Genomic DNA, 24,613 nt, shown 5'->3' on the forward strand with positions numbered 1-24,613 from the left:
CGAACCCGTCACAGAGCACAACCGTATGATTTACAAGTAAAGTACCATATCTAGTGTAAATAACTGTCTCTTTCCTGCCATGTTCCGCTATACAAGAAAAGCATAATCCCGTGTTCAAGAAAAAATGTGAAAATATGACAGTCAAATTCAGCAAGAGTTGGGCAAAACTGCCAGTTTTCTCTTTATGGAATTTCAGTACCCAAGCCAAATAATGTTGGCAAGAATTTACCAGTGTGACATTTCCTCCCAAACTTTTTATTTTTAAATCATTCAACACAAAACACTCAACTTTAGGGAGTGACCTTGGACTGGTTGTCCCCAATTTCCCTGGGAATCTAGTTGTAACATACCAATTCCAGTCTCCACCGACTACTTATTGTGCCATGGACCTATTCCCTTCAGTACTTCCAATAATTAGACCAGCCCATTAGAGGGGTATAAATTTGGCTTTACAAGACTTCCTGAGAAAAGTTTCTCAGTTGAATTAATATTCACTCAATCTATTTGAGATTCTCAGTGAAGGGAATGTTACATGGTTTGTCAATGTAGTGGGAAAAATAAAATGTAATTTAGCAGTAATTATCAATTAATTCCTGGTAAAATGAAATTAACTAGGTCCCGCTAGGAACCAGAACCAGATGACATACTTTGCTGCCCCAAATAGAGGAGATCAGGATAATCAGTAACGAAATATCAGTAGGGCATTAAAGAGGGCCTTTAGTGTGCCTTGGAGAAGAGGGGTTTTTCAGTTTGATTTATTTCAGTTATAAGAGTTCTCATGCCCAGTATTTAAAAACAAATCCAAGTATTATATATATATATGATTTTCCTTAGGCTGCACTGCAAGTGCTACAAAGGCAAATTTTACTTGAGCTGCTGAAATTTTTGTTCATGGCTACCGATTGCTTTCCATCTACTAATGGACCAATACCATTGTTACGATTCCTTTTGTTCCTAATATCTTAAATTCCATCTTATTGTCCTTATCTCTGCTGGCCATTGATCTCTCTTTGTGCCCTTTTGTTTCCTTTATCAATTTTCTACAGTTTCAAGATTTGAATCTGTACACATTACTTTTAACCTGTTTTAAACTTTTATTATATTAACTGTGGAGACCAATCCTGTGGGCCATACTCAGTTAAGTTTGGGTGAATGGAAGTTAAAGCAAGTGAGTGTTTTTAATTTTAATGTATTATTATAATGACCTGTAGTCCACATCAAATGAACTGCAAGTTGGTGCATGAAGACACATTGTCAGCCAAGACTTGTTCCAGGATGACAGATCCACAAAAGTTATGACAACATTTGTTACAATGGTATGGAAGTCTTGTTTGTGGACATAGTGTTTTGTAAGGATTGCGGGAGCTTAAACCTGGCGCCACATTTTATGTCCAAATATACTGTTCAAGTGCCTGGTACACTTGTACACTCTTTCAGCCACCTTCAGTACCCTCTTCTTGCTCTGTAGCAGTGACAATGCGTTACACATATAGTAGTTTAAAACAGAAGCCAAATAATATGAGAGCAAAGAGCTGTACCTGACATGGAAGCTCTGCTTTGAATCTGGTACTGAAAATTGGTGACTAGGGTATGAAAACTGATTCCCTCAACTTTCAAGAAATAAAACTGTTTCTGTACAACCATGGAAAACAATGCAAGAGATTCAGGTTAAAAAATAAAACAGCGAGTAGGGCTGGGTCTGCATCACCAAGCTTCCAAAGGGCTGTGGATATTTAGCAGTATTTTTAAAACCCACTTAGAAACAGCTAACATTTTGGAAAAAATCCAAACAGCTTTGTAATTAGGTTCAACAGAAAAACAAAGATGTTGAATCAGCTCAGTATTGAATGCTTCATGTTGAGGCATATATCTCAAAATTCATATGATCAGAAACTTATCTTTGAGAGTGCTGAAAGACTTGCTTAAAAGGTGTTATTTTGAAGGGAAAGAATAAAAAAGTTTGATGCTATTTTTATACTGTTAGCTCTGAATATTATAAAAATAAATTCAAACATTTTTACTTACTGCAAACTCCTCAGGAGTTACTTTCAATACGTCAAATACAACCGCATCATAGCTTTTATTGGCATAGTCTGAACTCCTTCCTTCCAAAGAGTCAGAGCTGCTACTATCCTACAGAAAGTGAAAAATTAAAAGTCTTATGTGCAAAGTGATGGATTTCATGTCAGACAAACAAAAAATAAAGTTTAAGTCTGATATCACATTCATAGACATGAATAAATATTTCTACTAAAAACTGACCAACATATAAAGAAAGAACTTTCACGCAGTGTATTGCAAATCTTTTCTGAAAATAGATGTGGCTCATGAATGTTAGTATTTACTATACCACAGACAAAATATATAGCTATCTAATCAGAACAGGCTTTTCATTCAAAATCTAAAAAAATACCAGGATGGTTTTTTCCAGTAAAATTTTAGTTGTATCAAATCTTAAAAGTTTCCATCTTTAACAAGGCTATTTTAAAAGTTTAGATTAGAAAGAAAACAGTCAGAAAAAAGGAAACTGACTGGTATTGCCAAGCTTAAATGGAACAGCTTTGGCTCTTCTCTCCAGGTCTCGCCACACATCCAGGCCATATCCAAATCTTGCTGCTTTCTTTCCACATAAATTACTGAAAATCTCAAAACCATCCAGTTCTGAGACAGCTAAACGCAACTCTAATGCTTGCTCATGCCCTGATCACTTCCTATATTTATTACTGCAATCTCATTCCCTCAGGACTGTGCAATTCCTACACTACCCCCATCCAGTCCATCCAAAATGCTGTCACAAAAATGATATTCCTTGCCCTGTTTGACCATAGTAGCCCCTCTCTGAACACCTACATTGGCTCTGTGTCAGGGATAAGGCCCTGCACCTGCTCAGTCTTCTGACAGCCTAGTGAGCATAGCTGGGCTGCATCAGCCAGACCAGTGGCTCTCAATCTTTCCAGACTACAGTACCCCTTTCAGGAATCTGATTTGTCTTGCGTACCCCCCAAGTTTCACCTCACTTAAAACTACCTGCTTACAAAAATCAGACATAAAAATACAAAAGTGTCACAGCATGCTATAAGAACATAAGAACGGCCATACTGGGTCAAACCAATGGTCCATCTAGCCCTGTATCCTGTCTTCCAACAGTGGCCAATGCCAGGTGCTTCAGAGAGAATGAACGGAACTGGTAATCAAGCGATCCATCTCCTGTCGCCCATTCCCAGCTGCTGGCAAACAGAGAACACTTCAGAGCATGGTTTTGCATCCCTGCCCAGCCTGGCTAATAGCCATTGACGGACCTATCCTCCATGAACTTATCTAATTCTTTTTTGAACCCTGTTATAGTCTTGGCCTTCACAACATCCTTTGGCAAGGAGTTCGACAGGTTGACTGTGCATTGCGTGAAGAAATACTTCCTTTTGTTTGTTTTAAATATGCTGCCTATTAATTTCATTTGGTGACCCCTAGTTCTTGTGTTATTAGAAGGAGTAAATAACACTTCCTTATTTGCTTTTTCCACACTAGTCATGATTTTATAGACCTCTATCATATACCCCCTGCCTTAGTCGTCTCTTTTCCAAGCTGAAAAGTTACAGTCTTATTAATCTCTCCTCATATGGAAGCTGTTCCATACCCCTAATCATTTTGTTGCCCTCTTCTGTACCTTTTCCAATTCAAATATATCTTTTTTTGAGATGGAGTGTCATATCTGCACGCAGTATTCAAGATATGGGCGTATCATGGATTTATATAGAGGCAATATGATATTTTCTATCTTCTTATCTATCCCTTTCCTAATGATTCCCAACATTCTGTTCGCTGTTTTGACTGCTGCTGCACATTGAGTGGATGCTTTCTGAGAACTATCCACTGAAAAATTGCTTACTTTCTTATTTTTACCATATAATTATAAAATAAATTGACTGGAATACAAATATTGTACTTACATTTCAGTGTATAGTATATAGAGCAGTATAAACAAGTCATTGTATGAAATTTTAGTTTTTACTGACTTCACTAGTGCTTTTTATGTAGCCTGTTATAAAACTAGTCAAATATCTAGATGAACTGATACACCCCCAGGAAGACCTCTGCATAACCCAATGGGGTACACGAACCCCTGGTTGAGAACCACTGAACTAGACCACATGATGGAATGCCCCATTTGATTGGCTAAGGAAGCTAGAGGGCTTGCCCTTAAGCCCAAAGCAGCTTGTTGCTGGCTGCTCAAAGCATTCACCCACAGATGCAATTGCTCATGTGCTCATTTATAGCTAGTCTTACTCCTGCCTTGCTACAGCCCTGTTCCTGCCTTATTCCAGCTTTGGTCCCAGTGCTGCTCCTGCCTTGGACCCAGCCTTGCCCCTGTCTTGCCTCACTCCAGGTAATCCGGCTTGGATTCTCAGCTCCGATTCCTAACTTCTGATTTTGGCTCTGACCCTTGTCTCTGCCATCTGGCATCTGACCCTAACTCTGTCATCTGGCCTTTGATCACAGCTCCAACCACTAGATCTGACCATCCACAACCCAGTCTCCAACATTCCCATTCACGCACAAACGTTGTCCTTGACTTCATGGCCTGCCCAATTCTGTCTCGTGGCCCACACCTTGGAGCTTGTTTCTTCTTGCAATCCCCATCACTCCTCCCCTCCGTAATGCTCATGAAAAAGGTTAATAAATAATAGTAATAAAACGACATCAAAAATAGTTATTTTCTTCTGTGGATTTTCTAACGTATCTAGTAATTTCAGTTTGTCTTATAGATGAAAACTCTTACTAAGTGTAAAATTCCACATTTCTGCTGAATTGGGCTCCCTGTTCTGTAGACATGAGAGAGACCCTCCCCCACAGATTATTTTGTAGCCTAGGGAAGGTAAATTGCTTTAGTTTACACAGACAGAATATATTCTCAAAAATAGGTTTTATCGTTAAAACATTATCATTTGCCAATTATAATTTGCCCAAACAGCAAGATAGAAGTGTTCCATATTTTGGTCACTTGTCATTGTATTTTGATTTCTTGTGCTAAACACTGAGAGGTTTGAAGACTGAGAAGTACAGATAGTAAGCCCTTTGGGGCAGGAACTGTTTTATAATTGTACCCTGTACATTGGTAAATGCTCTGTCAATGCTTAATTTAATATTAATAAATAACAACGATTATCATTGATATACTGGCAGCTCAAGATCCACAAATCTAGCAATATTTACATATTGACATTATTTAGGGAATGGTGTGAGTTAAAGGCTCTTTGGGGGACTACACTGAAACAATATGAGAACAATTTGCGTTAATGTGAGTACACACTACACTTTGAAAGAATGTAAAAGATATGAGTTTGCTATAAAAGGAAATTGTAAACGCTGCCCAAATCTCAAGCACTGGAGATCTTGCAAGGTCTTAAAAACAAACAAAATAAACAAACAACTTTCTATTAATCTAATCTAGCAACTCTTGTGTATGCCCTGTCTAGCCCCAACAGGATCACTTGGATTAATCAACTTCTTTTTTTCCCCTGACCCGTCTTGTGCAGTTTTAGTGGTTTCTCCCAAACTCAACAGCTTGGAAATATTATCTGGTTATAAAATATATTTTTTATTGATTCCTATTTACTTCAGCCTTTCCAAGATGGTAGTGTCTGGGAAAGCTGTGCAGAGTTACTGGAATTTACAGTATATTCAAGCCAGTAAGCAAACCCAAAGGTTAATAACAGAACTTTGAGGTCAAATTTGGACAGTAACAAGCCAGCTCATTTCAATAATCCTGCATCATTAGTTAAAAGGCTTGAAAAATAAAGTCACTGTATATTACACAGACTAGTGACTAGCCGCCCTGTGGTTAGGATTTCCACTGTGCCCAAAAATTGCAGGACCATCTCTATTTCCATGCATTTGTTTGGCATCTCATATAATAATCTTATTCAGCAACTACAGTAAATCTGCAATGTCACTTTAGAAACCATTATGCTGTTCTGCTTGGAATATGTTCTTGTGGTTAGGGCACTGTACTAGGACTGTTCCCTGCTTGGCAGCACGACATTGGACAAGTCATTTAAATTGTTCTATACTTCAGTTCCCCTGTCTGTACACTGGGAATACTACTACTTTATTTTACAGAGATGTTTTGAAGATATATTTTCACTAATGCTGAAGGGCATGTAGGTACCAAGGTTAATCTCCCTATAGCAGATCTCTGACCAGTCGTACATCAGCTAATAGATGTTCATTTCAACTGCAGCCACCACCATTAACCAAAGTTTTTAATTGTGGCCTCAATTTCAGCCTCGTACTTAGAGCTGTACCCAAATTGTAATCTATGTGCTATAGATCTCAATCAGATTCTTACTGAGCATCACAAGGCCTTGTCTGTACTAGGATAAAAAACTGACAATTCACCCCTGGTAAAACTCTATCAGCAGTAGCAGAAGCGGCAACATGGTGGTAAAAATACCTGAGGCTTGTCTATATTACTGCCTCCACCATTGCTGCCATCCTTAGATGGTGCATAGGTGGTGAATTATACTTTCAATTTTTTCAAGTGCAGATGAGGCCAAAGAATCTGGCCAGCCTCTTTTCAGCCTAACAAGCCTGGATGAGAAAATGCACAGACCTTGTAATCCATCTCTATTTGGAGAAAAAAAGTTTTAAAAGATTTTTAAACCTACTGCACTCCCTTTTTGAAGATCTACTTTGCTTTAACATTGCAGACCTAGTGGCATCAATAACCCAAATTTAAAAGTGACATCTCAGAATTCAAGCAAAGAAATGGTAATGAAAAATCTCTATTTCATAACCATGTTTTCACTTAAAAACTAGAAAGTTACTGTACATCTTTTAACGCCTGTTCTGCTTTTACCTTGAATAAAAACAGTTCAATCTTTGAAAATGTGACAAAGCTGCATAATTATTTCTGTCCATACAAAGTATGTTCTAATTAATATAACTGCAAGAGTTTTTTTAAACTGGATGAATTTCTCAAACTGTTGTCTGGCATGCAAATGTTGGGGTCTTCAACGGGGCCATGCTGCTCAGTGTTTTTCTTAAAAGGTCAAAGCAATAAGTAGGAAGCAGAACAGACTTTCAAAACTACAGCAACATTTGGCAAAATTACACAGGATACAAAAATTGAGAACTGTTCTTTCATATTAAAATCTTGACTTTTGGAATAGAGCAGTTTAACTGTAACTCCTCAAGAATTTCAAGGGGAAAAAATGAAACTATGAGTAGGTCCATGAAGCATAAGATAAACAGCATAAACTAGTACAACAGACCAAAGAGTTCACAGAATTAGAATTTAGAGATGCAAAAGACCTATTACTTCATTTAGTCCAGTCCCCACAGTCAGTGCATTATTTTCCTTCAAGTATTATGGCAGAGCCATTGTGACATCATATTTAAGGTTAGTTCTCTTTTGCACTTAAAGCGGGAGCTCAATCTTTGTTTTGTATGAAAAACAGTGTATTTACAATTATTTCCATTCTACAATATGGTATGGGAAAGACTAACAGTTTAGGAGAGGAATACAAAATTGCATTTTGATATATTCCTTTAGTAACGTTCCCTGCATCCAAGCCTGGGATGGAAAATAGATTTTGTTATCCCATGGGCATTTGTGTTAGAGACAATGGACTTCTGCACCCTACCTGCTCAGTTTTTTGAAGACTAGGATCCCTGTGAAACTGTTTAGCCCACTCCTAAACCAACTGAATGATTTCATGAAGAACAGGATCTTCAACAAAATGCTCCATTGGTTTGATGAATATCAATTTGTGTGTGAAAGAATCACTGCTATGGCAAAGATCCTGGTCTTCAATAAACTGTTCACTGGCATAAGAGCTCTTCTGAATCTACTAAACTGAAAACCTGATTTAAAAATTTTCAAATGGAAAAAAAAAATCATTAAAAATAGCCTATTTAAAATATTGAAGAATTTTCTAAAACCTTGTCATTTTTGTGAAAGTGATTTTTACACTTTCAAGATTTTCAACCACAGCTACTATTCAGCTGATTCAGAAGAGATCTTAAGCTAGCTGAACAGTTTAACAATGAGCAGGCTCTTCAGTATAGCAACATCTCCTTTCATATGCAACAGGATCTTTATCCGAGACCCCAGATCTTTTACACCACTGCAGTAAGAGAACAGTACACAGCCTTACTCATGAGCTTTGAACATTTATTTAATCCTAAAGCAGGCTTGGATAAAATAAATAAATTTTAAGTAATACCTTCTAAACTGAAAATGTGGTTTAAAAACTAAACAGATGAGTTTGTTTCTCTAGGAGGAATTTAAAATATACACACAAAGGGTTAGTTTAAATTAAGAGCTTTATAATGTAATGCAATCAAACAAACAAGGCTACTGGGTTTAACAATCTTTTAAATTTCTTCACAAGGCCATTATAAGGTACTGAGAGCAAAAACATCTGCTATATAGGATGGTGCAATAGTCTCTGATAGTGAATAAGAATGAGAGCTTAGATGATCATTACTTACAGCAGCTTCCCTGAACTCATCCTAATTTAAAAGAAAAATAGCTTTATAGTATCAAGAGGAGATACACAAGACACCAGTTGAGATTTTAAATGCATATTTTATACTATTTTCCCACAATAGCCACTGAATGCCTTCTTGCATCCACATCTATGCATTTTTACCATTTGAACATAGAGCTGTGTGGAAAAAGGTAATTTCATTTCATGGAGGATTGGAGGTTTTGAAATTTGGTTTTGTTCTTACTCAGTAAGAACGCCAAAAATGTCAAAATTCTCTCTCAAAGGGAAAGTCCTAAGGCCCAACTCAGAGTTGGGTAGCTGTTTATTTTTATTTGAAAGAACTACTTCAGCAAATAGTCAATATAGATTGATTTAAATCTATCAACAAGTTACAACAACTGTCAATAGCATAAAAGAAGGGTTTTTTTGTATGATCTGTGAACATTCAGAAGTACAGCATTCAAAGTTAACTTTATAGTAAAAAACTATACTGTTCCTAAAAAAAAAACAGGATGGCATACTTCATGGCAGAAAGGATTTCTGTGGAAGCCAAAATAAGCTGCAACTTGTATTTTGACATAGTAGCTAACAAAATGAAAATAAATAGTGAGTCTGTACCTCTGGAGTGGCGGAGGTGATGGTCACATTGGCCATGAGGCCATTCCTTTTATACATGCTCTCCCCAAGATGCAGGAAATTTCAGCTCAGCCACCGCTGGTGACACAACATGATGAATGGAGAACTCCTGTAAGGCAAATATATTTATAAAAAACTGACTTAAGGAATTTCCTTATTCTCTTGTGAGAGAGCAGCCACGTGTGTGGAACAAAAAGATCATTATGTGTTGGGGGAAGAATTCTCTGTGAAGTATAAAACCAAAAAGAGTACTATGTACTTTATTATAATAGCATACTAACACTTTTTTTTCAAGTCAGTTCAGGAAATAAACAACTAAGTATAATGCTAATATTTAGATTTAGGTCTAAGAAGAAGTCAACATCAGAAGGTATCCATGCAAAGCCTTGAGAACCCTTGACTTACACTGAGAACACAAGAACTTAGGAGATACACATTAAAAACTAACCAAAGCAGCAGCACTTCTTCCTCCCATCTTACCATCCATTATCTAATCACCAGTTACGCAACCAATGGAGCGTCAGAAAACCTATCACACTTTCCCACCTCAACTGACTCAGCACTCTGCTAATGCCCATTCAAACAAGCTCTGCTGTGTGCTGGAAAGTCAACAATTCAGGCTGCTTCAAACTCCAAGGGGCAGAGCATTCCAAAGAAAAGAGGCCTCTACAGAGAACACTCGTCAGCAGCCCCCTTCTTAATGAGGAGGATCAAGTTCAAGGGCCTCTTCTCAACACAACAGTGACAATATAGCCTGGGGAATGGTGATCTCTCAAATAAGCAGGTCCCAAACTGCTATGGGCTTCACAGATTAAACACACCACCTTAAACTGTCTCCAGAAATCAACAGGCAGTTCACGCAAAAACACAGAGCACTGATAACAAATGGTATCATCAAGAGGCACCCAATCAGTGGACTGCTGCATTCTGCACCAACTTAAGTTCCCAGATAGATTTCACGTGTTCTCCAACAAAGACCACATATTGTCACCTCAAACTAGATTAATGCACAGTAGCAAAGTTCACATCCAAAATAAATGCTCAAAAGCTTTTGGCAAGGAGCAGATGATGGCAATGAGTGTTCCTGGACATTATTCTATCAATGTTCTTCTAACAACATATGGGGATCTAACATCACCCTCTGATTGTGCACCTGAAGAAATGTAGGGCAAACACATAACATGCAGTTGGACATACATTTAATTTTGTATAATCAGGAAATTTGTCTGAAGACAAACATCTTGGTCTACAATTATAAAGTATGTAATATTTAAATTAGTTATGCACATTTGATATTGTGAGAACAAGTAACTGATTAGTATATTAAACAATGAACAAGAGTCCAGTTATTCTATAAAGAAAAAATATAAAAGAGAGACAAAAAGATACATTCAAACATCATCTATGATATGGGTTCAATGACCGTGATATATATAAACACGGATTTTAAATTCACTCTTCTCTCAGTGGAAGGGTGTTCATAAATATAGGATTAAATACCTATTTCTAAATAAATCACTCATTCAACCACAATGGCAAATCTCTCATGATGCAGGCACATGCTAACCCAAATGAGATTTTAAGGCACAAGACTTTACCTCCCACAATGATTTTGATTGATAATGTAATGGTGACACTTTGCCTTTAAGGTCATGGATCCATTTGGAGGCTATTAAAATACAGATCAGTCCATGAAGTCATCTTAATTAGAACTGATAATTTTCAGTCATAATGTGTTTGTTTTGACAAACTGACTATTGATTAAATGGATTTTTTGTTGAAAACCTGTTTTTCAGGCTTTTAGAGTAAAGCGGGGGGGCGTTGGCAAGCTCCCTACCTTGCTCTGCGCCTCTCTGGCAGCGGCGACATCCCCCTCCCTCAGCTCCTAGGCGGAGGCACGGCCTCCGCCCTGAACACCAGCTCTGCTGCAGAAGTCCCGGAGGTCCCGGAATCCGTGAGTTCCGTGATCTCCATGACAAACTCGCAGCCTTAGTAATCACTAACAGTCAGCATGGATTTACTAAGAATAAATCATGCCAAACCAGCTTGATTTCCTTCTTTGATAGGGTAACTGGTTTGGTGGATATGGGAATGCGGTGGACATAATATACCTGGATTTTAGCAAGGTTTTTGACACAGTCCCACATGACATTCTGATAAGTAAGCTGGAGAAATGCAGGCTCAGCAGAACTACCATTAAGTGGATACATAATTTGTTAAACAACCGCAAACAACGAGTGACTATTATTGGAATAATGTCAGATTGGAAGGAGGTCTCAAATGGGATTCTACCAGGATCTGTTCTGGGTCCAATGTTATTTAACATACAATCATAGAACTGGAAGAGATCTCAAGAGGTCATCTAGTGCAGTCCCCTGCACTTATGGCAGGACTAAGTATTATCTTGACCACCCCGATAGGGGTTTGTCTAACCTGCTCTTAAAAATCTCCAATGATGGAGGTTCCACAACCTCCCTAGGCAATTTATTCCAGTGCTTAACTACTCTGACAGTTAGGAGGTTAAGGAGAACCATTTTTCTCCCTCCTACTTATAACAACCTTTTATGTACTGGGAAACTATGTCATATCCCCTCTCAGTCTCCTCTTCTCTTCTCTAGACTAAATAAATCCAATTTTTTAAGTCTTTCCTCATAGGTCATGTTTTCTAGACCTTTAAACATTTTTGTTGTTGTTCCCAGGATTTTCTCCAATTTGTCCACATTTTTCCTGAAATGTGGTGCCCAGAACTGGACACAATATTCCAGTTGAGGCCTAATCAGCATGGAGTTCAGTGGAAGAATTACTTCTCGTGTCTTGTTTACAACACTTGTGCTAATACATTCCAGAACGTTTGCTTCCCCCCCCCCCAATAGTGTTACGCTGTTGACTCATATTTAGCTTGTGATCCACTATGGCATCTTTACTAATCACCTCAATGTAGGAATAGACAGCATAGTGATCAAATTTGCAGATGACACAAATCGTGGGAGGAGGGGGTTTGCAAACACTTTGGAGGATGGAGCTAAAATTCAAAGGGATCTTGATAAATTAGAGAACTAGGCTATAGACAATAAAATTAAATTCAACAAAAACAGATGTAAGGTGCTACACTTAGGGAAGAAAAACCAAATGCACAAATGCAGAATGGGGGATAACTGCCTTGGCAGCAGCACTGCCGAGAAGGATCTGGGAGGTGTGGTGGATCACAACCCAGAGGTGAAAGTAAGCCGGTATGGGCCGGTACTGAGGACAGCAGGAAAATGGAGCACTCTCCCCCTCTCTGACTCCTCCTCCTGGCTCCAGCAATATTGAGGGTACGGGCCCCCGGAGCCTGCCGGAGCCCTGGGGTAGCGGCGGCAGGGCTCTGGTGGCTATTGAAAGGGTTCGGGGCTCCCGCTTTCTCTACCACCCCGGGCCTTTTAAATAGCCACCGGAAACCCGCCGCCTCTACCCCAGGGCTCCAGCAGCAGGGCTCCGGAGACGATTTAAAGGGCCCTGGAGGGTAGCGGCAGCTGGAGCCCCGGGCCCTGCTGCTGGAGCTCCGGGGCTCCGTCGGCAATTTAAAGGGCCCGGGGCTCTGCTGCGGTAGCAGCAGCTAGAGCCCCGGGCCCTTTACATCGCCCCCGATCCCCAGGGCTCCCAGACACCTCTGCAGTTGGGAGCTCAGGGGGTGATTTAAAGGGCTTGGGGCTCCCAGCTGCTGCTACCACAGCCCTCGCCCCGGGCCCTTTAAAGGGCCTGGGGATTTAAAGGCCCCGCCTCTTCCGGTGGAGGCCACACCCCTCCTCAGGACTCCGGAGTACCGGCAAGTCCTTTAAGTTACTTTCACCCCTGTCACAACCTCAACATGAGTCAACAGTGTGATCCTGTTGCAAAAAAAAAAAAAAAAAAAAAAATTTAGGTTGCGTTAATAGAGGCATAGCATCCTAGTCACGACGGGTGATAGCACCACTCTATGCTGGAGTATTGTGTCCAATTTTGGTCACTAATGTATAGAAAGGATATAGAGAAACTGGAAAGGATCCAGAAGCAAGTGTCAAAGATGATCAAAGGGATGGAATGCAAGCACTTGGATTCAGAGACTGTTGAAGTGATAATCTCACTTTTAACAGCAGTACTTCTTCTGCCAGTGTAGAAAGAATATTTTCTTCCTTTGGACTAATTCATTCCAAATTGAGAAATCGTTTGGGACCTGAAAAAGCAGAAAAGCTTGTTTTTCTTTTGCAGATTATGAACAAACAGGAAAATGAAAATTAAAAAAAATAAATTAAATTGAGTTAATTGACTGAGTTAGCTACAGAAGCCAATATTTTAAGTTTCTCATGGTGACCTGGCTGACAGTCTATTTAATTTTTTTTTAATATTTCATTTAACTATTTTAGTTAAAAACAATTTTAACAAAAACAAACCTGATTTTAAAAATCTTGAATGTTTAACCAAATTCAAAAATTCATATGCTTGTTTTGTTAAAATATTATATGATTGCTCTTGAAGAAAAAAATCCAGAATACATAACATTGTTGTTTTAGTTAAATAAAACTATTTAAATGTCTGTCTGGTGATGTTCTCCTCCTAATACAGCATGGCAAGAAAATCCTCCAAATATTAATGACTGACTGACCTGTTGAATTGGAGATATTTCACCTCCCAATGACTTCATAAATATCTGCTTCAATTACCTTTGGTAAATGAAATAACTAAACAATCATTCATTTTCTGATATAGCTGTAAAACCAATCTGAAAAGTTTTCAAAATAAATCACTTTAAAACTGTATAGTGTGTACCTTCTAAAAATGAAACCCACATCTATCTCTGAGTTGTGAAGAATATGTATTACGGTTATAACAACCAACAAGAATGCACTTTTATGTAGAAATCCATGATTAAATAGAGTCTTCCTGACTAGTGATTTAAATCAATTTGATTTAAATCAAATCCACCCTGATTTTAAGTCAGTACAGAATAATTGACTTGCATTTATATCACTGAAGATCCTACCAAACAAATGATGGGGTGAATATGCAGTATAGTTGTAGCCATGTCAGTCCCAGGATATTAGAGACACAAAGTGAGTGAGGTAATATCTTTTATTGGACCAACCTCTGTTGGAGAGAGAGACAAGCTTTCAAGCCACACAGAAAGCTCTTCTTCTGTATGGGTTCACTATGCATATTTACAATGAAGCTTTCACTGCCAAGTCTACAGAGCAGTGGTTCTCAACCAAGGATTTGGGGATCCCTGGGGTGCTACAAGCAAGCACGACCACGACCAGTGTTAGACTCACTGTGGCCCAGAGCAGAAAGCCTAAGCCCTGCCGTGCAGGGGTGAAGCCCAGGACCCTGAGCTGTGCCATCCGGGACTGAAGCAGAAGCCTGAGCAACTTAGCTTTGTGGGGAGCCCTATTGCATGGGGCCCTAGGCAATTGTCCTGCTTGCTACCCTTTAATGCCAGCCCTGGCTTTTATATGCAGAAAACCAGTTGTTGTAGCACAGGTGGGACTTGGGAGTTTTTATCACTTGCAGGAGGGGGCTCGGAAAGAAAAAGGTTGAGAACCCCTGCTACAGAGCATGTTGATACATACTGTACATAGTGCCTTGTGCAACAGTACCACCTAGTGACAGAATAACTGAAGAGCACAAGTTTTAAAACATTTGGGAAACAGATGCTAAGTCATAGGTAATGGTGAGTAAATGAAGGTGTCTAGTAATTCTGCATAGTATGTGCTACAGACTTACCACAGATAGGGTACATATCCTACTCTAGATGCATGCCTGGCTCTCATCAACTGTAATGAAGTTACACGTGCCACATACACAACCACCAACTAATCCATAAGCACAATTACATGAGTTAACAATACCAACAGCTAAGCAACATGACCACAGAACTAGAACACTACCAACCCCTTCACCTCTCCCATTGACAATTCCTCAGCCAACTGATGTGCTATCGCTCTTCAGCTAACAAATCATCTACAATAGGTTAAAAGTCAGATTGAAAAGACATGCTGGCAACCTCCTTGCCATATAAAAAATAAACCTTATTATCTGAGAATCCAGAGCAGCAATGGATCCAGTAAGACTCCAAGATTTTGAACAGTGAGAAAAGCATGGGCATATATCCTCACTGGATGAAGTAACCCCTCCCACAGCCTCTCCAAAAGATTCCTCCTTGCTACTAAAATCACTTTTGTATTGTTAGGTTTGATCTTATGCCAGCTAGACACCTTCCAGGATCCTCTCTAGGCAAAACAGCGAGAAAGAAAGGAGGCTGAAAAATCTGGGTTGAATACATTTTTTTTCCCTCAGGCTGATGATGTCCCAAATCCTTCAGTATATCTGACAATGCCAAGGCAACTAGTGTGCTGTGACCACTGACGGTTGTATTTTTAATAATTTCACTGTTATAGGTGTGCATCAATTCTCCAAAAAGACCCATATTTTTGGAGTTTCATGTATCCACCTTGCACAACCCTACATCATATATCAATTTAAAGCTTATTTCATGTACGTTTAGATGAGGTATGATGTGGAGCTATCAAGTGGTGTTATAAGCCTGTAGACAAGGTGAAAAGGACAGTTACCTGTTCCGTAACTGGCGTTCTTCGAGATGTGTTGCTCAGATGTATTCCACTATAGGTGTGCGTGCTTGCCACGTGCACCGGAAGTTTTTCCCTTAGCAGCATCCGTAGTGGGGGAGCACCGCTGCGACCCCTGGAGTGGCACCGACATATCGTGCCATAAAGGGGGCTGCGTGCTCCCCACACCCTCAGTTCCTTCTTGCCAGACAACTCCGACAGAGGGGAAGGAGGGCGGGGCGTGGAATACACCTGAGCAATACATCTCGAAGAACGCCAGTTACGGAACAGGTAACTGTCCTTTCTTCTTCGAGTGATTGCTCATGTGTATTCCACTATAGGTGACTCCAAGCTATCCCTGATGGAGGCGGGTAGGAGTTTCAAGTGTAAAAAATTTTAGGGGTTACCCGGGCGGAGCACCGCCCTACCAAACCCAGTGTCATCCCTTGTCCGGGAGACGATCACATAGTGCAATGAGAAAGTGTGGACAGAGGACCACGTAGCAGCCCTACAAATGTCCTGAATAGGGACATGAGCCACATAGGCCGTGGACGAGGCCTGGACTCTCGTCGAATGAGCCTTCACTATAGGAGGCGGGGAGACCCCTGCCAGGTCATAGCAGGTGCGAATGCACAAAGTGATCTAACGGGAGAGCTGCTGGGTGGAGACCGGTCGCCCCCTCATGCGCTCGGCCGAAGTAATAAAAAGTTGGGGGGACCTCCTAAATGGCCTGGTTCTGTCTAAGTAAAAGGCCAGCGCGCTGCGTATGTCTAACATGTGCAGGCAGTGTTCCTCATTAGAGGAATGGGGCTTAGGACAGGGGATCGGGAGGAAAATATCCTGATCCATATGGAAAGACGAGACTACCTTCGGCAAAAAGGCAGTGTGAGGGCGGAGCTGAACCTTGTCCTTATGAAAGACCGTATACGGCGGTTCAGAGGTCAGGGCCCTGAGCTCGGAGACCCGGTGGGCTGAGGTGATAGCCACTAAGAACACCACCTTCCATGACAGGTGGGACCATGAACACGTGGCTAACAGCTCAAAAGGAGGCCCTGTGAGGCGGGAGAGTACCAGGTTTAGATCCCAGAGTGGGACCGGGGGTCTGGCGTAAGGGAATGCCCGATCTAACCCTTTCAGAAACCGGGCCGTCATGTGATGTGAGAACACAGACAGGCCCTGCACCGGGGGATGGAAGGCCGAAATGGCTGCCAGGTGCACCCTGATGGAGGAGGGCGCCAGGCCTTGGGTCCGAAGGGACAGGAGGTAATCGAGGACAAGCTGGATAGGGGCGGAAGAGGGAGAGGAACCTCTCTCCCTCGCCCACATAGAGAACCTATACCACTTAGCCAGGTAGGTTCGCCGCATGGAGGGTTTCCTACTTTCCAGCAGGACCCTTCTCACATCCTCAGAACACCTCCCCTCCTCCTCATTCAACCACGAAGCAGCCACGTTGTCAGATGGAGCGCGGCTAGATTGGGATGGAGGAGGCCACCTTCCTCCTGGGAGAGGAGGTCCGGGCGTAGCGGCAGCCTGGAAGGAGGGGCCGCTAAGAGTTGCAGCAGGGACCCGTACCAATGCTGACGGACCCAATCTGGGGCTATGAGGATCATCCTCGCCCCGTCTGACTTCACCTTCTGTAGGACCCTGTCTATTAAGGGGAAGGCGTACAACAGGGGCCCCGACCATGGGAGCAGGAACGCATCCAATATGGCTCCTTCGCCCTCTCCCGCTCTGGAGCAGAATCGAGGACACTGTTGATTCTGGGCGGTGGCGAACAGGTCTACCTGGGGAGCACCCCACTGTAGGAAGATCCACCTTGTCATCTCCTTGTGCAGGGACCACTCGTGTTGCTGGGAGAATACCCTGCTCAGGCGGTCTGCGAGCGTGTTGCTCTTGCCGGGCAGGTAAAAGGCCCACAGGAGTATACTGGGGCTATACAAAACTCATGCCAGGAAGCCCAGCTCCTGTGGAAGGCCCGGGAACGCGTGCCCCCCCGTTTGTTGATGTAGTACATGGCGGTCGTGTTGTCCGTGAGGACTCTGACCACCTTCCCTCGTATGTGCTGGTGAAATGCCACGCACGCCAGGCGTACGGCCCTGAGCTCCCTGACATTTATGTGCAGGGTTAGCTCCTCTGGTGACCACATACCCTGGGTCCTGAAATCCCCCACGTGGGCTCCCCAGCCCAGGTCCGAGGCGTCCGACACTAGATCTAGTGAGGGATGGGGCTCTCGGAAGGGGATACCCCGGAGCATGTTGCTTGGGAGGGACCACCATTGGAGGTCTGCCACCACCCTGGGCGGCACTGTGACAACCTTGTCCAGGCTGTCCCTGGCCTGGGAGTACCGGGAGGCCAGCCAAAGCTGGAGGGGCCTCATCCGAAGCCTGGCATGTCGCACCACATAGGTGCATGCTGCCATGTGTCCTAGTATTTGAAGGCACACGCATGCCGTGGTTATCGGAAAGGCCGTGACGGAGGCGATGAGAGCCTTGAGCGTCTCGAACCTGTCCTGTGGGAGGGGGGCCGTGGCTACTCGGGAATCTAGCAGCGTCCCTATGAATTCTATGCGCTGAACTGGAAGTAACGTGGATTTCTCCTCGTTTACCAGTAGGCCTAGAGCCGCGCAGGTGTCTAGTAGGAAATTCATCTGCTGCTGCACCAGAGCACGAGACCGGCCCTTGAGCAGCCAGTCGTCGAGGTAGGGGAAGATCTGCAGCCCTTTCCTCCTGAGGTAGGCCGCCACCACCGCCATACACTTTGTAAATACCCTGGGGGCAGTAGAAAGGCCAAAGGGGAGGACCGTAAATTGGAAGTGGTCCTGACCCACCAGGAAACGGAAGTAATGCCTGTGACCCTCGAAAATGCAGATGTGAAAGTACGCATCCTGGAGGTCCAGCGCCGTAAACCAATCCCCCGGTCTAGGGATGGAATAATAGAGGCCAGGGACACCATACGGAATTTGCAATGCACCAGAAACTGGTTGAGGTTCCGCAGGTCGAGGATGGGTCGAAGCCCGCCCTTCGCCTTGGGGATGAGGAAATACCTGGAGTAAAAACCCCTGCCCTGGTATTCCCGAGGTACCCTTTCCACCGCTCCCAGAGAGAGGAGGCGCTCTACTTCCTGGTAGAGGAGGAGGGCATGCTCCAGGTGGGAGGGGCTGAAACAAACTGCAGCCTGTACCCTTGGGAGATGGTACTGAGGACCCATTGGTCCGACGTGATATGGGACCACTGCAGTCGGAAATCCGATAAACAGTTTAGAAAAGGTAGCTTTTTTAACTGGGTGGGGGGTACACTGGCAACAGGCCCGGTGACCCCCCTCAATGAGTCAAAAACGCCGTTTTCCCTGCCATTTGGCCTTCGAGGCCCCAGGCCGTGGGGCCGAGCAGGATTGGCATTGGGACCGACGTCTTTGATCCCTCTGCCACTTAGGTGGGGGTTCATATCTGCCCCTAGCTTGCAGAGCAGAGGGTTGAGCCTGGGTTTGTCCTTATCAGGCGGGACGTACAGGCCTAGCGTCTGCAGGGTGGTACGGGAGTCCTTCATCCCGTGCAGACGGGTGTCTGTCTGGTCCGCGAAAAGGGCCTTGCCATCAAACGGCAGGTCCTGCATTATGGACTGGGATTCTGACGACAGCCCCGAAAGTGAGAGCCACGACGCCCGTCGCATGGAGACAGCAGTAGCCATCGAACAAGCGGCTGTGTCTGCCGCGTCCGAAGCCGCCTGGAGAGCCGCTTTGGTGGCGGTTGCACCCTCCTCAACCAACGCCCTGAACTCCTTCACATCCTTGTCAGGAATGAGGTGCTCAAATTTGGGAATGGATCCCCACAGGCTAAACTCGTAATGGCTCAGAAGCGCCTGATGGTTGGCCACTCTGAGCTGGAAACTCGTTGACGAATAAACCTTTTTATCAAAGGCATCAAGTCTATGAGCATCCTTGTTCTTTGGCGTGGGCGCAGGCTGGCCATTCCGCTCGCCGTGGTGGACCGACTCAACCACTAGGGAGTTTGGAGCTGGGTGGGTATAAAGGTACTCGAGACCCCTCGCGGGGACGAAGTACTTCCTCTCGGCCTTCTTAAAAATAGGCCCAAGAGAGGCCGGGGTCTGCCAAAGGCCAGTGGTGATGTTGACAACTCCCTGATGGAAAGGGAGCGCCACACGCCCCAGTACCGAGGAGGCGAAGACATTAAAGAGGGTGTTGGAGGGCTCCTCCATCTCCTTGGCCCGGAGCTCGAGGTTGGCTGCCACCCTCCGAAGCAGCTCTTGGTGGGCTTTAAAGTCCTCCTGGGAAGAGGGAGGCAGTACTGTGACCAAATCGCCCTGCGCCGAAGAGGTGGACGGCGTGGCGCCTTCGGCGGCCAACGGCCTCGTGGGCTCCACGTCCAGGTTCGGTGCCGGAGTCGGTGCCTGGGGTTCGGCACCCACGACTTAATCCCGGTGCTGGGAAGGGGACGCGGGTCAGCACTGAGAGGCTCCAGCCACAGAGCGAGGGCCTGGCTGTGCAGGTGCCTGAGGCCACGGTGCCCATTGGCACCACTGTCCCTGCCAGGGCACGGCCTGGAGCAGAGGCGCATCGGGCACCAGCAGGGCAGGCTGGTCCTGCGGTGCGGTGCGGCCCTGGGAGAGATGGCTGAGCGCCGACGCAGAGATCCGGGAGGAGCGCACGGTGCTGTAAGAACGGCTGGAGCGGTCCCGATCGTGACGGCTCCTGCCCCGAGACTTCGACCTAGAGGAGGTCGAGACATATATGTCCAAGGAGCTGTCCCTGGACTCCTTGCGGTGCCTGTGGCCACGGTGCCTCGGTGCCGGGGACTCTCGGGATGCGCCGCGAGCATGGCCTATGTGACGGCGGGCGCTTGAGTAGGAGCGTCGGTGCCGACGGCGTCGCGACCTGTCCCTCTCTGACTCGCTGGAAGAGGAACTGCGCTGTCTCTTGCCGCCTCCTCGACGACGCTCAAGGCCGGAGGAGTGGGATCCACTCCTGAAAGAGTCCGGACGTGGTGTCGACGCGCGTTGCGGGGCGGGGCTCTGATCGGCACCTCGACCCGGGAAGGTGCCTCGGCCTCCGACACCTCTGGGGAGTGCTGATGGGCGCCCAAGGGCGGCTTCCCACGGGACCGGGGGACCGACTGCGGCGGCACTCCCGGCACTGGAAGTGTCAGTATATCACGCGCGGCCTGAGCTGCCTCTGGCGTCGAAGGCATGCGTACCTCAGGTGAGGCTTGCGTGGACGGGACTGGACTACTCCGCTCAGCGCGAGTCGGAGGTCTCTGTCCCGGTGGGGATCACGGGCTGCCCAACTCGGGTCTGGCCTCACCCCTGTTCTTCTCTCGGCGCCGCTGAGACTTCCCTGGCTTCTTAGCTGGGGAGCGGTGCTGGGACGTCGATGGTGCTTCGCTGCGCACCGAGGACGCGGTGCCGGGTGCCGATTCGGTACGGCGCACCGGAGGCGCTTCTCCACGTGCCAACAACGCGGAGCCCGGTGCGGTGTCAGCTCGACACGCCGGTGCCGAGGCCAATGCCGACTCCATTAAAAGAGCCCGGAGTCGGATCTCACGCTCCTTTTTCGTCCGCGGCTTGAAGGAGCGGCAGATCTTGCACTTCTCACTAACGTGAGACTCGCCCAGACAGCGAAGACACTGATTATGTGGATCGCTTCTGGGCATAGAGTTGCGACAGGAGTCACACGACTTGAAGCCTGGGCCATGGGGCATGCCCCGAGCCAGGCACTCACGAAAGAAAGCTCTTCCATTACTGAAATCAGTGAAACTGGATACCACTAAGCTAGACACGCTGCAGCTACGCTAAGCTGGAGCAAGTTCCGACTACCTTCACTGGCGGCAAGAAGGAACTGAGGGTGGGGGGAGCACGCAGCCCCCTTTATGGTGCGATATGTCAGCGCCACTCCAGGGGTCGCAGCGGTGCTCCCCCACTACGGATGCTGCTAAGGGAAAACTTCCGGCACCGGTGCACGTGGTGAGCATGCACACCTATAGTGGAATACACATGAGCAATCACTCAAAGAACAACAATGGTATCCAAAATGAGAAAGTATTATTTTCCCCACAGTTTCAGAAACACTGCAACATAACTATGAATACAATTTTTACTGTTTAAGTTGATTCCAACTCCTTAATGTGGTATTTATTGGTCAAAGCTACCAAACAACAATGTAGTAAAAGATTTTTATTAGTTTTGCATGGTCAAGTTTTTTTTCCCAGAAATGATTAAGCTGCTTAGCATGTGGCAAAAATGGCAAATATCAACATTGTGCAATATTCTACCATGAAATGTTTTCACATCACATATTCTTAATTGTCAAAGTATCTCATCCATATCTTCAATTGAAATTTACTGACCAGATCAGTTTCACACTGAAGGTGCTAGTAGCAGCAGACTCTGTGCCCACAGTTTGTACTGCACAGTGGGTAGATATAAATGTATGTGAATTCTTAATGTAATGCTTCTCCATTTGTAAGCTTTCATACGTACTATATAGCATCTAGTCTGCCTGGTAGAAGATTTTAATTTGTAATTGCTTATGCATGCAATACTAGCCTTTGAAATATTCTGGAAACTAGCTGTTAATTCAGTGACACTTTTTAGTATTAAAGATAATACACAGCTTCATATTGGGCTTCAAACAAAGTGCTCACTAAACAAAAATGGCAATTTTGATACTAACATAGATCTAATTTAGCACAAGTCTATATACTTGTACAAAATGAAAAATGGTGGTACTGGTGGTGGTAACGCGAATATACTTTGGGAATTTTACCGCTACAGGGACATTAAAGTATTTGAAAATATGGTGGATACAAGCCCCTTAAAGTTTACATCAAAGAGAAAAAGACTCTCCATAAACTTTTTAAAATGTGGTATTTGTCAAGAAGATCAAAAGAAAGCAAAACTCTCAAAAGCCACCAGTGCTGGACAGAATTCTGTGATGCTGGCACTAGAAACCAGGAAAGATTAATTGTATTGGCAGCAACTGGATGAGTTATCTAATTGGGATGATGTGGAACCAATATTCAATCACAGGGGTTGCTTTCAGAAATATACAAGCAAACTGAATTTGGAACATGTCAGAGTAGTATTGAACCCAGAAAAAAAATGACTCTGAATTTGATCAGAGAGCATCACATTTTCCTGCTTCTAGAGCCACAAGAACAAGCACATGCTCCGGCAATTGATCTTGTATGGTTTTTCTCAAGCAAACAATGCACCAAGACAGACAAGAAGCTTCATAAAATAGACACATCTGAGAGAGCAACCAAACTAAGGAAGGCAGCACTTCAACCAAGAGACGATGACAAGTTGAGCAGACTATCTGTGGAAGACCTGATTGCTAAGGATGCAGTTTATCACTTAACATGCCCTTTTTCCTGCTTGAATAAAACGAATCTTAAAGCAAAAGCATCTAGTTATACTGCAACAATCCAATGATAACGCTACATTTTATCATCTGATTGAAGAGAGAGACAATGATCTTATGTACAACAAAAAGGCTCTTCGCCTGTCCAAGCTGCTACAAAGATATAAAGTCCTACTTCCCTCAGACGTCGAAACTGCAAACTATTCCAGTAGTAAATTACAGGCAAGGTTAGAAAAAACACTATGGTTCTGCAATTTCATTCCACACACAGCAAAGACACGGTAAGTCTACCATTGTTCTATGCAGCACAACATTAGCGGATGCTATCCAAGCTCCTAGTAATCTGAAGCAGGAACTTAAGTCAGTATTTTGTCAATGTTCTTCTGGCGAGTAAGACTGATGAACAGCTTTCAAATGAAAAAGTGATTTTTTATAATGCCGCTTCAATCCTTCACTCTGAAATATTCAGATTATCATACAAAGCTAGGTGACTGCAGTTTACTGAGGTCAGCTACTTTTGTGTGCCCCAATTGGTGCAGGAATTTGTCCTCTGGTTGATAAAGAGGTATATAATTCAGCCAGCAAAAAGTATCATCCTTTCAAAGAAAATGTGTCTCAATAGCAGAGTGCATAGTGTTTAACAGTTCCACAATTATTATACCAGTGCACATAAACCTTGCTTCACAGCTATACCATGAGTTTGGGTCTTGCAATTTAATTGACATACTACACCTTCATGGATTCCACATCAATTACTATAAGCTGAGGTGGTTCATCACTACTGCTGCAAAAACTGAAGTAGGAGACTCCAGAGAGGTATGTTCATTCCAAATGGAACTGATCCACTTCATGCTGGTTCAGCTCTCATGCACGAAGGAGATAATTATAAAGACATCAATGCAGAGATCACTGATGGAAAAAATACCTTCAATTCAACAGCTAGAGGGGTATTTCAAGAACAGTCTGCAGATAGGTTTCAGAGTGGTAGCCGTGTTAGTCTGTATCAGCAAAAAGAACGAGGAGTACTTGTGGCACCTTAGAGACTCGTTTGTTTAGTCTACAGATAGTCCAGCATCACAAGAAATATCACTGAAGCACAGGAAAGAAAAGTCACTTTACTCTCCCCGGGCAATGAGAGTCTCTTATGCAGTGTCTCTAATCAGAACAATCTTCCCAGCACAAAACTGTGTACATGCCAAGGCAATGAGGACTGTGGTATCCCATTCATTCCCAACAGAGATAATGATAAACAAGATAAAGAAAATACGCTTGACTAGAATAGTCACCAGCGCTATTACATTTCAATAACACCTGTACAAATTTATTATTAGATTTTATTTTACCCTTCAGGTTATTGTTGTGATGCTTTGAGGTCACAAAGAAATCCAGTTTTATGTCTTGAAATAGTTATTAAAGAGAAACTAACGCAAATATTTCAGAGTGGTCATTTTAACATGTCAATGGTGTCACTGTTTATCCCCATTTCTATGGTAACAGAACCACTTGACAGCTCCACATCATACCTCATCTTAA

At 43.8% G+C, this 24,613-nt stretch overlaps 1 protein-coding gene across 1 annotated transcript in view; it reads right to left on the reverse strand.

Annotated features, from left to right (window-relative positions):
• RALGPS1 (Ral GEF with PH domain and SH3 binding motif 1) overlaps positions 1 to 24,613 on the reverse strand; it is a 381,204-nt gene that overhangs the window by 307,887 nt on the left and 48,704 nt on the right. The window contains exons 5-6 of the mRNA XM_065418741.1: positions 9,111 to 9,237; positions 2,026 to 2,133 (exon numbers count right to left, since the gene is read on the reverse strand). Coding sequence (XP_065274813.1) covers positions 2,026 to 2,133; positions 9,111 to 9,167 — 165 coding nt within the window. The 5' untranslated portion in view covers positions 9,168 to 9,237. The remainder of the gene's footprint in view (positions 1 to 2,025; positions 2,134 to 9,110; positions 9,238 to 24,613) is intronic.

This window comes from Emys orbicularis, chromosome 18 (genome assembly GCF_028017835.1).
Source record: "Emys orbicularis isolate rEmyOrb1 chromosome 18, rEmyOrb1.hap1, whole genome shotgun sequence".
Lineage (NCBI taxonomy): Eukaryota > Metazoa > Chordata > Testudines > Emydidae > Emys > Emys orbicularis.